The following is a 15,775-nucleotide window of genomic DNA, read 5'->3' as shown; positions in this document are numbered from 1 at the left end:
AGGTATTGCTCTGAGTACTACAGTCACAGTGATAGATAAGACAGGCAAAATCCCTAGCACTGCCAGATGTAATGGCTCACGCCTATAATCCCAACATCATGGGAGGCAGGTGGATCATTTGAGGTCAGGAGTTTGAGACCAGCCTGGCCAACATGGTGAAACCCCATCTCTACTAAAAACACAAAAATTAGCTGAGTCTGGTGGGGTACACCTATAGTCCTAGCTACTCGGGGGGGCTGAGGCAGGAGAATCGCTTGAACCTGGGAGGCAGAGGTTTCAGTCAGCCGAGATTGCACCTCTGCACTCCAGCCTGGGCGACAGAGCAAGACGCCCGCAAAAAAAAAAAAAAAAAGTCCCCAGCACTTTACTTGTATCAGTCCATTTAATCTTCATAGTAACCTCAAGTTATTAGTCTTCTTGTAACATACAAGAAACTCAAAGAGATGTTAAGGAACTTACTCATAGCCACATAGTAAGTGGCAGAAAGCAAATTCAAACCCAGAGTGGAGTCCAGAGTCCCTGCTTCCTCACCAGGCCATTGCTGGCATCACACTCTATTATACATACTGGACTTGTTTATATCCTGTCTTTCCCTCCAGCCTCGGTAAGGATGGAGACTGAGTCTATCTTGTTGACCACTGAATTCCCAGCACCTGGCCCACAGTAGAAGTGCAATCGATATTTATTGAACTTTTAAGAAACGCTCACTGGACTGAAGGGATGTGAATGAACACAAAGGGCAGCTATGTCCCTTCTTCTGGCTATATTCTTTCTTGCATTTCTCAAGATTGCTTCAAGAGACGCTGACCCAGCTTAGCTGCCAATTTTGAATGCAGCCATCAAGTGCTGTGTGACCGTTTGAGATGGATTTGTACCTCATCTGGGGCCCTGCCATCTGCTGACATGTTTGAAAACACAAGCTTCAGCCAACACCAAGTGTTAATAGAGTTTGGACAAGTGACTGTATAAGAGGAACAAAAGCAATAATGGAGAAAGAATGTAATTGCCCGAAGCTCACTTCTCCAGTCCCTGAGCTGGGTTTTGGAGAGTCTCCACTCCAGGGGGAAACAGAACCAGCCGGCAGGTCCACTTTGGATTCAAGTGAAATGCACTCACTGAAACGCGCAAGCAGAGGAAGTCTCTGGACAGGTGTTGACAGCCTGAGCACTGAGGCAGCATCCTGATACTGCATCCACAGGGCGACTGCAATGACCCAGCAGAAGCCTCTGGCAGCCACCCCAGAGCTCAAACCCGGGCGCTAGTCAGCAGCGAACGAGGCCGAAGAATTATAGCCAGAGGGAACCTAGAAGGAGGAGGTATTCCTCCACCCACCAGGAGAGAGCAGAGGAATCACAAGAACAGCTAACCTCTGCCAAACACTTACCGCGTACCAGACACTATTCCAAGGGCTTTACGCACAGTCACCCATTTAATCGTGAATCTGCAGTTCTTGGGGTGTGTATGATTATTATTGTCTCTGTTTTACAGGTGAGGAAACTGAGGTAGTGCAAGATCAAGTAAACATCCTGGGGTGAACACAGCAAAGAAGGGGCCAAGTGAGGATTTCACCCCAGACAGGCTGGCTCCAGAGCACACGCTCTCAGCCATGCACCACACTCACATCGCCTCTCATGAGTGGAGATGCATTTGGCCCCGGTACTGTGCCAGGTGCTTCAGGCTTCTTGCTGGACCATGATATCAACTTTATGGGCTGCATATTGTAGTGGTCAGTTTTTAACGAGTCAATGGCATGCCCAGTCAACAAGAGGAAACTTAGGATTCCAATGAATTCTGTAAAACAGTGATTCTCAACTGGGAGTGAATTTGCCCCACTGGAAGAGACATTTGTTGATGTCTGGAGACATTTTTGCATGTCCCAACCTCGGGGAGGGGAGTCGGGGGTGTCAGTGCTACTAGCCTCTAGTGACTAGAGGCCAGAGATGCTGCTAAACATCCTACAGTGCACAGGACAGCCCCATAGCAAAGACTTTCCTGGCCCACAGTGTCAATAGTGCCAAGGTTGACAAATCCTGCTCTGAAACATCATGCTGGATTTCACTCTCTCCATTCTAGTATTCCTGTAGGCACATTCACACTCACATTCTCACACACTCCTGGACTCACACATGCACACACACACTACAGAGCTAGAAGAAAGTTTATGGTGAAATCAACCAAATCAGCCCTCCAGCCCCAAATGCAGAGAGTATCTGGCACTCTGCAGGATCCTGCAGGTCAGAAAAGTGGGGTGAGAGGGGGTGACTCCTGCTCTCCTGAGCTTCTGTGAAATCTAGTTGAAGAGACAAAATAAACACACAAGAAACAAAGAGCTGTCTTCAGAAGTGAACGGCTAAACTGCAAGTCACAGCAGCTGTGGGCTCTCAGAGGGAAAAAGAGGCCCCACTAAGGAAGTGAGACTGGAAGGAGAGGGAGGGGCAGAGACTGGCAAGGGGAAGAACTGGACTGAGAGCCCCCAAGGAGGTGGGGAGAGGTTGTGACAGCAGGGAAGAGAGCGGGGAACCAGCTTGATGTGCGAGGGATGGATGGCAGGGCCATCTGAATGGAGTCCCAGGGAGACCTGGTGAGCTTAGAACAGCGACCATCTGCAGGGGTCCACCATTTGGAGATGAGTTCAAGAGTACTCTATTGCTGTGCTAGGATGCTCTCACGGGACCTCACCTCCTGACAGTGAAAGGGATGGGGTGGGAAGATAAAGGCAAGATGGGGCAACTCTGTCCATCTAAATCCTGTAAGGTCACCAGAAGATTTTAAAACCTCCAGCCCCTACCCTTTACCCATGCCCTTCCCCCTCCACTCATCCACCCACCCATTCATCCAACCATCCATCCACTCACCCACTACCCACCCATCCGTCTAATCAACAACTATCCATCCACCTATGAATCCACCTCTTCATCCATCCAATCAACAACCACTGGGCACCAGCTCTGTGCTGAAGAAGAAGAACAGACGTGGCCCTGCCATCATGGAGCTTACATTCTAGAGGTGCCCAGATCATTCAACGCGAGGCTGCAAGGAAGTATGAAGGGAATGACAGCAGCTGTAGTAACTTGAAGCAAAGGGTGGACTGCCCCCAACCCATCCAATGGGGACATCAGTACTAATAATGGTGCTCTCCGCTGCCTCATACAGAAAGAGAGGTTATGACTGAACAGTAAGCTTCCTGAACTATTGTATTCACCTCTGGGCCCAAATACCCAGCTAAGGACCATCACTCAGCGCAGGCTTATTGAACTTAATTCATCTGAACAGACTATAAGAATTGTTTTCTGACTCTTGACAAGCTTCAAGAATTCATACCATGGGCAGAACGCTTTGGCTATGTCTATTGTATTTGTTTATTAAATAGTTACAGAGTAAAATGAGCACGTTTTACCAGGGACCTTAACTGGCTTCCATGAATGACTTTTGGTGACACTGCAATGCAGAACTGCCCATGTGCATATTTTTGTGGGAAGAAGGGCTTCCAGCTGCCACAGGATTCTCAAGGGGATGTAGGCTACAATAATGATTAGTTTCTCTGACCTCCCACATTCCTGCTATTGCATTGATGCTGAATAGACTCAAAGTTAACCCTCCATACAGCTCTGCTCTCCAACAATGTACCAGCTAGTGGGGAAGATGACATACAGTTGACTAACTAAAAGACAAAGTGAAAAGGGGCAACTTCCATAAAACAGAGGGGGTGAGGTATGATAGAACTGCCTGGAACAGGCTGCATTTCAGCGAGACCTCAAAGATCTATGCCTCAGTTTCCTCACCTGCGAAATAAGGACAGAAGTTATTTTTCTTAGAGTGTCTGTGAGGGCTAAACATGATAACACAAGGGCTTTGTAAATGTACCATGTACTATGGTACTGGTACCAAAACAGACATATAGACCAATGGAACAGAACAGAGACCTCAGAAATAACACCACACATCTACAACCATCTGATCTTCGACAAACCTGACAAAAAGAAGCAATGGAATACAGTGGAATGGTGCTGGGAAAACTGGTCAACCATATGTGGAAAACTGAAACTGGACCCCTTCCTTATATCTTATACAAAAATTAACTCAAGATGGATTACAAACTTAAATGTAAAATCTCAAACCATAAAAACCCTAGAAGAGGCTGGGCGCGGTGGCTCATGCCTGTAATACCAGCACTTTGGGAGGCCAAGGCGGGCGGATCACCAGGTCAGGAGATCGAAACCATCCTGGCTAACACAGTGAAACCCCATCTCCACTAAAAATACAAAAAATTAGCCGGACATGGTGGTGGGCACCTATAGTCCCAGCTACTCGGGAGGTTGACGCAGGAAAATGGCGTGAACCCAGGAGGCGGAGCTTGCAGTGAGCCGAGATTGCGCCACTGCACTCCAGCCTGGGCAGTAGAGTGAGACTCTACTCTAAAAAAATATAAATAAATATCTCAAAAAAATAAATAAATAAAAATAAAAAACCCTAGAAGAAAACTTAGGCAATACCAATTAGGACATAGGCATGGGCAAAGACTTCATGATGAAAACACCAAAAGCAATTGCAGCAAAAGCCAAAATTAACAAATGGGATCTAATTAAACTAAACACCTTCTGCACAGCAAAAGAAACTATCATCAGAGTCAACAGGCAACCTACAGAATGGGAGAAAATTTTTGCAATCTACTCATCTGACAAAGGTCTAATATCCAGAATCTATAAGAAACTGAAACAAATTTACAAGAAACAAACAACCCCATCACAAAGTGGACAGAGGATACGAACAGACATTTCTCAAAAGAAGACACTTATGTGGCCAACAAACGTGAAAAAATGCTCAGCACCACTGATCATCAGAGAAATGCACAATGAGATATCCATCTCATGCCAGTCAGAATGGCGATTACTAAAAAGTCAAGAAACTATAGATGCTGGTGAGGCTGTGGAGAAATAAGAATGCTTTTACACTGTTGGTGGGAATGTAAATTAGTTCAACCATTGTGGAAAACAATTCCTCAAGGATCTAGAACCAGAATACCATTTGACCCAGCAATCTCATTACTAGGTATATACCCAAAGGAATAGAAATCATTCTACTATAAAGACACATGCACACGTATGTTTATTGCAGCACTATTTACAATAGCAAACGCTTGGAACCAACCCAAATGCCCATCAATGATAGGCTGGATAAAGAAAATGTCGTACATATATACCATGGAATACTATGCAGCCATAAAAAGGAATGAGATCATGTCCTTTGCAGGGATAGGGATAAAGCTGGAAGCCATCATCCTCAGCCAACTAACACAGGAACAGAAAACCAAACACTGCATGTTCTCACTCATAAGTGGGAGTTGAACAATGAGAACATATGGCCACAGGGAGAGAAACATCACACACCAGGGCCTGTCGGGGGGAGGGTAGGGGGGTGTGAGGAGGGGAGAGCATTAGGACAAACAGCTAATGCATACGTGGCTTAAAACCCAGATGATGGGTTGATAGGTGCAGCAAACCACCATGGCACATGTATACCTATGTAACAAACCTGCATGTTCTGCACTTGTATCCTGGAACTGTCAGTAAAATTAAAAAAAAAAAAATGTACCGTGCTACAAAATGTGAGGCAATGGTATGATTTATGCCAACGTCGATGACTAGTTAGATCAAGGTTTTCACTAGGGAAGACCTCGATGCAGTTCTCATTCTTCTAGCTATTCAGACCAGAAACCTTGGAGTCACCACTGGCTCCTCTCTCCTTCTCATACCCACATCCATTCCAAGAAGAAAACCCCATTTGCTTGACCTACAACACATACATCCCGAATCTAAGCACATCTCACCGTCTCCACTGTTCCCTCCTGCTCCAAGCCACCGCCATCTCTTGCCTGAGTTATCACTGTTGCTGCCTAACTGGTCCCCCTGCTACCACATTTAATTCCTCCTGATTAATTCATCATAAAACTACTATGCTCAATCCTTTTAAAACATAAGACAGGTCGTTCTACAATTCTACTTCAAACCCTGCAATGTCCCCCTCCCTCATTCAGAGTAAAAGCCTCACAATACCTACAAAGTACTGCTCCCTATGACCTCTCTCAGAGAATCCATTTCCTACTGCTCTGTGCGTTGCTTACTCTACTGCAGCCACACTGGCCTCCCACACATCAGAGAGGCTTCCTCCTCTTTACATTGGCTATCCGTTCTACTTGGAAGGGTCCTGCCCTGACTGCCACCACCAGGGAAGCCAGCAGCAAAAACCCACTTTCCAGGCAACTCCTCAAGGTTCAGCTGACACTGGGATGGCCCTGCTGCTGCAGCCCACCATGTCAGTCAGGGTGTCACTAGGCCTGGCATTGCACCATTTAATTCAACCAAACAAATGCCTATTGCCCCATTCGGACCCTGTGCTGTGACAATGTGCACATCATACTGTCCACCTATGTCTCCATCCATCATCTTAGCTTAAGCTGTGATCCAAGGGGCCATGTGCCATCAAGGGAACTGAGTGCCCTAGAGCAGAGGTCCCCAACTCCCCAGGCCACATACTGGTACCAGTTGGTGGCCTGTTAGGAACAGGGCTGCACAGCAGGAGGTGAGCAGCAGGCAATCCAGCATTGGCCTGAGCTCCGCCTCCTGTCAGGTCAGCAGGGGCATTAGATTCTCACAGGAGCAGGAGCCCTATTGTGAACTGCGCATGCGAGGGTTCTAGGTCGTGTGCTCCTTATGAGAATCTAATGCCTCATGATCTGAAGTGGAACAGTTTCATCCCAAAACCATCCCTCCCACCCCGCCCCACCTCCTCATCAGTCTGTGGAAAAATTGTCTTCCACCAAACCAGCCCCTGGTGCTGAAAAGTCTGCAGACCACTGCCCTAGAGTGATGAACGGAGAGGACTCTGGAAAGTGCCCACGTTAGCGGTCATACTTTCTCCAGCCTCAGTTTCTGCCACCATGACTTTAAAGCAAAGCAGAAGCTGACCTGGTGGGGGGCAGGGTGACAAGGAATGACTTTCTCCAAGGAGAACTAACAACAGAGTAAGACTTAAGCAGCCCACAAACTCAGCCTGTTTTTCAGTTCACACCAATTAAGGGAAGGAGGAAGAAAGGAGAAAGTGCCTATTAAAGGGAACATTTGTGGTGTCTCTATCCAGACTCCTCTGGAGTTGCGTGGTGATAGCACTATCATTCCCCATTTGCAGAACGTATGCTGCAGAGCACAGACTGCGGCACCCATGTGTAATTGACTATTAGATTAAAGGCCTGTAAGCTTAAAAAAAAAAAAAAAAAAAAAACCAACAAATCCAAAGGTCCAGAAATTAGCAGAGCAGTATGCTGACTACATTTCCTCTCTCAACAGACAGCAGCAATAGGATGCTGATCTCAGGAGGAAGCAGAGCTTAGAAAACACAATCTGTCTTCAAGGCTCATTCAAATGCAAACATTATGGTTAGGGGCAAGATGTCCACAGACTAATGAGGTGCCCATATAACTACGGATTAGGACAGTCTCCTTACATGAACTCAAACAGCCAGCCCAGCAGGCACTCCTAAACAGCCTCAAGTTGCTGAAGCATCTGAAAGTAGGAAGCCCCGGCACCTAAGAATTGGTGGTAGGAAGGAATTAGATGTCTAATCCATGTATTTTTGTTTCACCAGACTAATTTCTGGGGACCAGTCCAAAGGTACAGTCAGCCACTGTAGCAAAGATGCATGTATTAATATCCCTCCAAGCACTGGCTTTGGAATTCTTTTCCCCATTGCGCCTGAGAGGCCTTCTCACATCATCTAATTCAAGACCATTCCTAATATTCTCACTCATATTACAATAGCACATATCACAATTTGTAATTATATGGTTACTGATTTATTCATGAAGTTCTCTTTCATCTTCCCTACTAGACTATAGGCCCCAGAAGGATAGGGGCCATATTGGCCTAATTCTAGTAATCTCAGTGACTAGCATAATGCCTGGCACACAGACCCAACAAGTATTTAAGAAGTTAACGAAGAATGAATGAGTGAACAAATGGACAAGTTAATGAGTGAATGATGCTCTCTATCCTTTCCACTGTTGCTTTTGGCAATAAAAGCAGTATAATTGGTCCCTCTGTAGTGAAGTTCTGCCCTGGGTGTGTTTGGAATGCAGGTTCCACTCATAGAATCAGTCCCCACCCATGGTTCCTGCTAGATGAGTAGCAAACCACATGACCCAGATGAGTAGCAAGCCACGTGACCCCACCTCATAGTCACAGAGAATTAGACCTGCCAGGGGCAGCATCCTCACCAGAGTGAGGCCCATTCTTAGGCTGGCAATGACCTCTGATTTGGGTGGTCTTTCTTACAAAGGGAAATCAAGCTGCCACTCCCTTCTATTGGGACTTTGAACAAATAAACACACAGAAGATTAAGTGGATGCTTGACTTGCAAGGTTGTGCAGAGAGGGGTGGGTTGCATCCTGGGGTCACCACTGTGGTGTTAGAGTATCAGCTATGAAGAGCAATACAATCAAAGGGAGGTGGTGGGGAGAGAAAGGAGACCAGAGCCGGCATGCTCAGAGAAGCTGAGAAGCCATGAGAGGAGAGGCAGAGGATTCCAGGGTTGCCTCAGTTCAAGCCCTTTCCGAGGCCTGGCTCCTCCTGTTTCCTGGATTTCCATGTGATTCTTCTGACCCTAAAATACACCACTTCCCCCTGCTCTCCCACAGATACATACCACACACATTTTCCTTGAACTGGTTTGACTAGATTTTGTTCCCTGCAACAAAAATCCATGCTGCAAATGACGCCAGCACACATTGCCCACTCCAAGTCTGTCAGTGTGCATGGATCAGCTCTGTCCAGGGTACTGGGCTATGACAGCATCACCCACATCCCTGGACCACGGGCTGGTCATGGATTCCTCCATATTCCCCAACCAAGATGTGAAAAAGATCCCTTCTCTGCTTCTGCAGAGCCTGTTATGGTTTGAATTGTGCCCACCCCCTCCAAAAAAAAGGGACATTGGAGACCCAACTCCCAGTACCTCAGAATATGATCTTATTTGGAGACAGAGTCTTTACAGAGGTAATCACATTTAACTGAAGTCACTAGGGTGGGCCCTAATCTGACTGGATGTCTTTTTTAAAAGGAGAAATGTGGAGACAGACACGCACACAATGAGAATACCATGTGAAGATGGAGGCAGAGATCAACGCGATGCTTCTGCAAGCCAAGGAATGCTGAAGATTGCCAGCAAACCACTGGCAGCTGGGGGAGAGACCTGGAACAGATTCTCCCTCACCGCCCTCAGAAGAAACCAACAAATATTCCTCAACACCACACATGGGTGTAAAACCATAGCTAGAGAGAAGCTGCATACAGAACAGGTTTCTGATCAAAACGTGATCAAAATATGCCACTTCCATAGGGCATATTATTTTGAGCTGGATGCACATAAGAATCAACAGGTACAGAAAGAAGCTTTCCTGGATATTTATTTATCTGAAGAAACTCCTAAGAAATAAGGACTGCCATAAATCCCCTCTCCCAGGGAAGTTTTATGACCATGAAGAAGACAAAGTTGGCTCCAAGATGGACCTGCACAAATAATCCTTTATCTTCCATTAGATTCCCCATATATTTCCCTTCCCACAGTTTGCTGCCCTGGGAAGCCTAAAACCCTCCTTTGTCTTGCTACTTCTCTAAACCTTTATTGTACTTTTGCTAAGATGCTGTATAAGCTCAAGTTCAAACCAACCCTTTGAGTACTCCATATGTAAGCAGGATGTACACGCTAATAAACTTGTTTGTTTTCTCTTGTTCATCAGTCTTTTGTTAGTCTAATTTACAGAAAACCCAAGATGCAGTAGCAGAAAGAAGCTTTTCCCTCCCCTACAAGAATAGCTAGAGTCCCACACAAATCTGTCTGGGAGGCTCAGCTTCAGGGTAAACAACTCTTTTCTACCCTCACCCTTTGTCTCAGGACTCCTGCCTTGAAGCCCTCTTTATAGTCCCAAAATACCATGCCAGAAACCACAGATTATTTGTCACAAACTTGTGTCCCCACCAAAATTCTTATGCTGAAGTCCCAGTATCAGCATCTCAGAATGTACTCCTATTTGGAGATAAGTGCATATTCAGAGATAAAGGGGTGATTAAGTTAAAATGAGTCCTTTAGGGTGGGATGCTAATCCAATATGACTGGTGTCCTCATGACAGGAGGAAGAAGCAGCAAGGGTGTGCCTGCACAGAAAGCAATGAAGAGGCAGCAAGACAGCCATCTGCAAACCATGGAGACAGGCCACAAGACAAGCCAACACTGCTGGTACTTTGATCTTGGACTTCCAGCCTCGAGAACTGTGAGAAAATACATTTCTGTTGTTTAAACCACCCAGTCTGTGGTATTTTGCTATGGCAGTCCTAGCAAACTAATACATCATCCTCAATATTCTTCCTCCTCTCCTTAGTTATGAAGAGAACTCCTAATTTTTAGCTGGGTACATGGCTGCCTACATTACAGACTACATTTTCTAGCTTCCCTTGCAGCTATAGTCAGTCATGTGATTACATTTTAGCCAATAGGAGGTAAGAAGAAATGTCAAGTGTGCCTTCAGGTAAATGTCTTTAAACGGAAAAGTCATGACCTTCTTTTTCCTGCATCCTTTTTGCTGGCTGGAAGGTGGACCTGATAACCGAAGCTTAAGCAGCTTGTGTGGCTCAGAAGGCAGAAGTCACATGCCAAGGATAGATACAGTGTGAGATACAGAATGAGCCACCTTACCACCTCTTCACAGACCATTTCTGAGCTTTCTATGCAAGACATAAATAAACTTGCAGTTTAGTTAGGCCACAATTTTGCAAGTTTACTGTCACCCTTAGTCACACTTAACCCTAACTGATACTGTTAGTTTCTCTTTCTACCTCCTCCTTTTCTACCCTTTCCTCTCTCCTGAAAGGAGAAAGCTCTCTTCACTGACAAGAGCCTCAGGCAGAGTGGATTAACCTAGTAAAAGTTAACAGGAAATGTTGATTATAAGTGACCTCCTGCTAGATTAACCAGGCAGAAAGTAGACAGGTAAAACTGTTACCCATTTTCCTTCTATTCTAAGTCCAATCCCCACTCCTGTCCTAATTAACTATTTAACTTCTTCCAGATGACACTGCTCAAAACCTCCAGTGCTCACAGAAGGAAATCCAAACTTCGAAGCTTGGCACTCAGAGCCCTTCACAATCTAGCCATAATCTACCTCTGCAATTTTTTTAACACTAAAAGCAATACTAAAACCAAAGCAGAATATTTATTGTTTGACCCACACACTGCAGGGATGCCAGCTCCCTGCCTTTACCCATGATGTTTCCCTTCTAGATGCTTTTCTGGTGCCATGACCTAGGGTCTGAAGACAATTGAATTTAAGGCCCAGCTTCATTGCTTCCAAGTGATGTTAACTTGGTTACTGCATCTGTAAAGTGGGAATAATACACTGCCTCACATGCGGGTTCTGAAGTCAGACACAGACTGCATGACATTTGGTCTTGCAAACCATGAAACACTACAGTCTCATAAGGCATGACTGTCCTGAATCTGGCATTAGGGTGCATCTTGGTGCTGGTGTCTCTTGGTTCTGAAGCTGCTAGGTAAGCCCCTTGACCTCAATCTCTAATTCTCATTGAGCCAGCACACTACTAAATGCTTTCCATGCATAACCCCATTCAATCCTTACAAGAGTCTCATGAAACCTGCATTATTATTAACATTCCCACTTTATAGATGAGGAAACAGACCCTGATTTCAACTCAGTTCTGACTTCCCAGTCTAAGCCTCTAGCCTTCCACATAACTCCTCAAGGGCAGAAGCTGTATCCTTCCTTACTTTGTAACTGCCCGTTGAGGATAAGAATTATTATGTGTTCTCTGGATGGGAACCATTCATATCAAAATGCCCCCCACCCCATGCCCGGTGCCCAGTAATTGAGTGGATAACTACTGATCTCTCCAGGGCAGTGTTTCCCGAACAGCGGCCTGGGGACCCCCTGCATCGAATCCCTCTGGGCGCTTGGGTCTTCCAATGCCTCACCTGCTAAATCTTTGTTTCTGAGATGGTGTCTGGTATCTGCCTGTGTAGGAAGCTCCAGAGTGACTTTTTAATTGATATTGAAGTTTGAAAACCACAGTGAGTCCATGAAGATTGCACCACAGATGCCACTCAGAGAGAGTAGTAGCACCTGAGGCCTCCCTTCCCCCAGCCACCACTTCCGCCCCTGAGCTCCAGGCAGAGGCCTCTGGGAGTTTAGATGGCTGAGGCTGACAAAGCTAGCTTCTGGGTTACCCTCAGACCACCTGACGGGAGCCTTTTTCCCCAGAGGCTCTTAGGGGCTGAGTAGAGAACCCCACCGTCCAGCCCCATCCCCCAAGCTTGAGCTGCCCTCTGGATGCCCTGCCAAATCGGGAGTCACCTGACCCAGAAGGAACAGACAGGGGAAGCAGGCAGATGGGTGTCGCTTTGGAGGGGGTGGAAGTATGCATGGTGGGCAGGCCAAGGCTGAGCCTGAGGAGAGTGGAGCTCCCTCTATAAGGCCAAGTCTCCCATGCGGCGAGTTGGGGCACTCCTGGGGACGATGAGTCTGGCGAGAAGAGCTGAGTCGTCAAGCTCAAGTCTTGACCCTATCTCGGAAATGCCTCAGGTTCCCTCGGCAGGCGAGAGGGCGAGGGCTGTGCTTAGCGCGCGGGGTGGGGTCCCGCCGTCCTCTCCCCGAGCCTCGGCTTTTCCGCCCCGGGGCCCCGCGGCAGGCTACGCCCTCTGACCTGCAGGCGGCGCGCCCTGCCCACCCCGCGCGGTCAGCCCCGCAGCATCCTCCTGCTCGCGCCTCTCCCGCCACCTGTCCCGCTCCCTGCCGCGCCCTGGAGCCCGCACCTACCCACGCCGTGCCGCTCCTTGTCAGCTTTACGCCAGGGGGCCATGACTGAGCCGGGGCCTCGCCTCCTCCCGTGGGGAAGCCGGCAGGGGGTAGCTGGGCGCCGCAGGGCCCCACTTCCTTCCTCTTTTCAAACTCCTCTCAGGGCCCGCCCTCTCCTCCCTCCCCGGGGCTCCCCGCTCCCTCCTCCCTCCCGTTGGGCAGGGGCACACTAGAAGGCTGGTGCCCCGTAGGCTGGGATACGCCACCCCACCCCACTTCACGCAAAGCTTGGGGACCACTCCCACCTTGTCTCCTCCCCAGGCGAGGGGGGCAGAGGCCAGTCCCCACCTGGGGCTCCCCAGACCGCCACCGCAAGTGCAGAGAGTTTTCTGATTGCCGTGCCTAGGGGACTGAACAAACCATTTCCTTAAGTCCCCTCAGCGTGAGCTTTGGTGTCAGATCTGGGTTCGAATCCAGACGGGGACAAATGAATTCATTTTTCTAAGCTTCAGTTTTCTCATCTGTGAAATGGGATACTAGTACCTACTTCATATGATTATTCTAAGGGTTACAGAGGCAATGTACACAGCAGGTGACATGGAGGTGGATCGTTTACAGCCGCCTTTTTTTTTTTTTTTTTTTTTTTTGAGATGGAGTTTCTCTCTTGCTGCCCAGTCTGGAGTGCAAACACGATCCCGGCTCACCGCGACCTCCGCCTCCCGAGTTCGAGTGACTCCTCAGCCTCCCGAGTAGCTGGGATTACAGGGTTGCACCACCACGCCCGGCTAACTTTGCATTTTCAGTAGAAATGGGGTTTCTCCATGTTGGTCAGGCTGGTCTCGAACTCCCGACCTCAGGTGATCTGCCAGCCTCAGACTCCCAAAGTGCTGGGATTACAGGCATGAGCCACCGCGCCTGACCCATTTACAGCTTTTTATCGTTTTGGTGCCACAAACCCGTTGGAAAATCTGGTGTAAGCTCTAGAAGTTTTATTCTGAAAATACGTAAATACACTATTTACCAACATCACTGCAAGGTGAAGGGTGCTGTCACAGCCAGCAACGGTGGGCCCCAGGAAAAGAGCCCTAGAGTTAGGCTAATGGAGACATTTCCTCGAAAAATCTCATTTTTTGCTCTGGGAACAGATTCTGTCCAGAAAAAAAATCATGTCTGATCCACAGTGATAAGGCTGAATTTAAGTTTTGCTGAGTTTTCTTTCTTTATTCATGACTCTCATTACCCCTTTCTGCCTTACACTGAGAGTCATTAAGATACATAGGCAGTATCACAGCTGAACTGGAGTGACAAAAAATTATTTCGTTTTACCTGCAGTTATTTTCTGTTTTCTAGCAGCGTAAGTTAGGTAATAATGTCTTGTACAGACAGCAGTGGCATTAGGGTTCCCCCAGATGACCAGAATAGGAGATTATATATACACATACATATATATACATACATATATAAATGCATACATACATATATATATTATACATATACATATATATGTGTGTGTGTGTATGTTATATATATATGAGAGAGAGAGATTGGGGATTGGCTAATACGATTGTGAGGCTGTCAGGAACAGCAGTTTGGAAATTCACAGTCAGGAGCTATCCTCAGGAGGAATTTCTTCTTTTTCAAGGAACCTCAGTTCTATTCATAAGGTTTGTCAACTAATTGGATCACACCAACCCAATTTATTGAGGATAATCTCCCTTGATTGAATTTGATAGATGATAGAAGATGTTAATCACATCTACAAAGTACTTCACAGCAACACCTGTGAAGATTGTGAAGCTTGGTGTTTGATTGCATAACTGGGCCACAGCCTTGCCAATCTGACTCACAAAACTAGCTAACACAACAGCATTACAAATTGGGGCTATACAATAGAGGTTGGCAAACATTTTCTGTAAAGGCACAGATAGTCAATATTTTAGTCTTTGCTGTCCGGAAAGCAAAATCAAATATATATGTAAGATGCAAGTACTTATGTAAAGAAAGAAAACAAGCTTCTAAAAATTTTTATTAATAAAATTCAAAATATGATGTGAATGAATATTTTTTGTAATACTGGCTTAGTAGGGCCCAAAAAAAAATACAATGGGAATGATATCACATTTCACCTTATTGGAGTTCAAAGTTAATGTGCCTTATTGAAATTGATTCAAATGTTCATATGTTAATGCTGATCTGCCAGGATATTTACTTCCTATTTCTGAAAAAAATGTTTATTAAATGGGCAATGGTTAAAAGTCCAGAAGAGCTAATAAAATTAACTTTTGATACCACTGATTCAATAACATCACAGATTTCAATATTTTCCACAAAGTACCTGATGGTGAATATTACAATTAGTAATCATAGGCTTTAAATATCTTACATTTTCACCCACTTTCTAAATTTGTTCCGAAAGCCTTTTTCTGCTCCGTAGATATTTTTTACTATGAACAGTTGCAACACATCTTGGCAGATTCCACTTCAGGTCGTGTTGAATTAGTGTTTTCTCATTTTCTTTTAAAATAATCTTGCCCATAGTTCTTCTACGCAGGCTTTTCATAGAAGCTATTTCTTCATTCACTTCAAACTCAGCACTGACTCCTCAAATAAACAACTGAGCTGCATTGGTAATATTTGTCAACAAGAGATAAGGAAAATCACTAGAAGTCATTTTAAAATTCACTATTGATGCTGCTGTCAATGTTCTTAACCAAGCAATCAGTGTCACCAAAAGGCTAATAGTCTTAAACTAATTTATTTTCACTGGATATATTCCATCTGCTGCTATAATCAAACATGATTTAATGAACTCAACATCAATAAAATATTTTGCCTTGCTTGCATAACAAGCCACTTGGAAACTTATTCTGGTTGTAGTCTCATTTTCATTTTTTATTATTTTAAAGAAATTGTGCTGTG

General features: G+C 45.9%; 1 protein-coding gene across 3 annotated transcripts in view; it reads right to left on the bottom strand.

Moving 5' to 3' along the window:
* DOCK2 (dedicator of cytokinesis 2) overlaps positions 1 to 12,981 on the bottom strand; it is a 436,838-nt gene extending 423,857 nt beyond the window's left edge. For all 3 annotated transcript variants that reach the window (XM_028849908.2, XM_028849910.2, XM_077937437.1), the window contains exon 1: positions 12,878 to 12,981. In XM_028849908.2, coding sequence (XP_028705741.2) covers positions 12,878 to 12,920 — 43 coding nt within the window. In that variant the 5' untranslated portion in view covers positions 12,921 to 12,981. The remainder of the gene's footprint in view (positions 1 to 12,877) is intronic.
* Between the last annotated feature and the right edge of the window lie 2,794 nt (positions 12,982 to 15,775).

The sequence above is a fragment of the Macaca mulatta genome, chromosome 6 (assembly GCF_049350105.2).
Source record: "Macaca mulatta isolate MMU2019108-1 chromosome 6, T2T-MMU8v2.0, whole genome shotgun sequence".
Taxonomy (NCBI): Eukaryota; Metazoa; Chordata; class Mammalia; order Primates; family Cercopithecidae; genus Macaca; species Macaca mulatta.
Note: the sequence above shows the minus strand (reverse complement) of the source record. Positions and strands in the feature narration are given on the sequence as shown.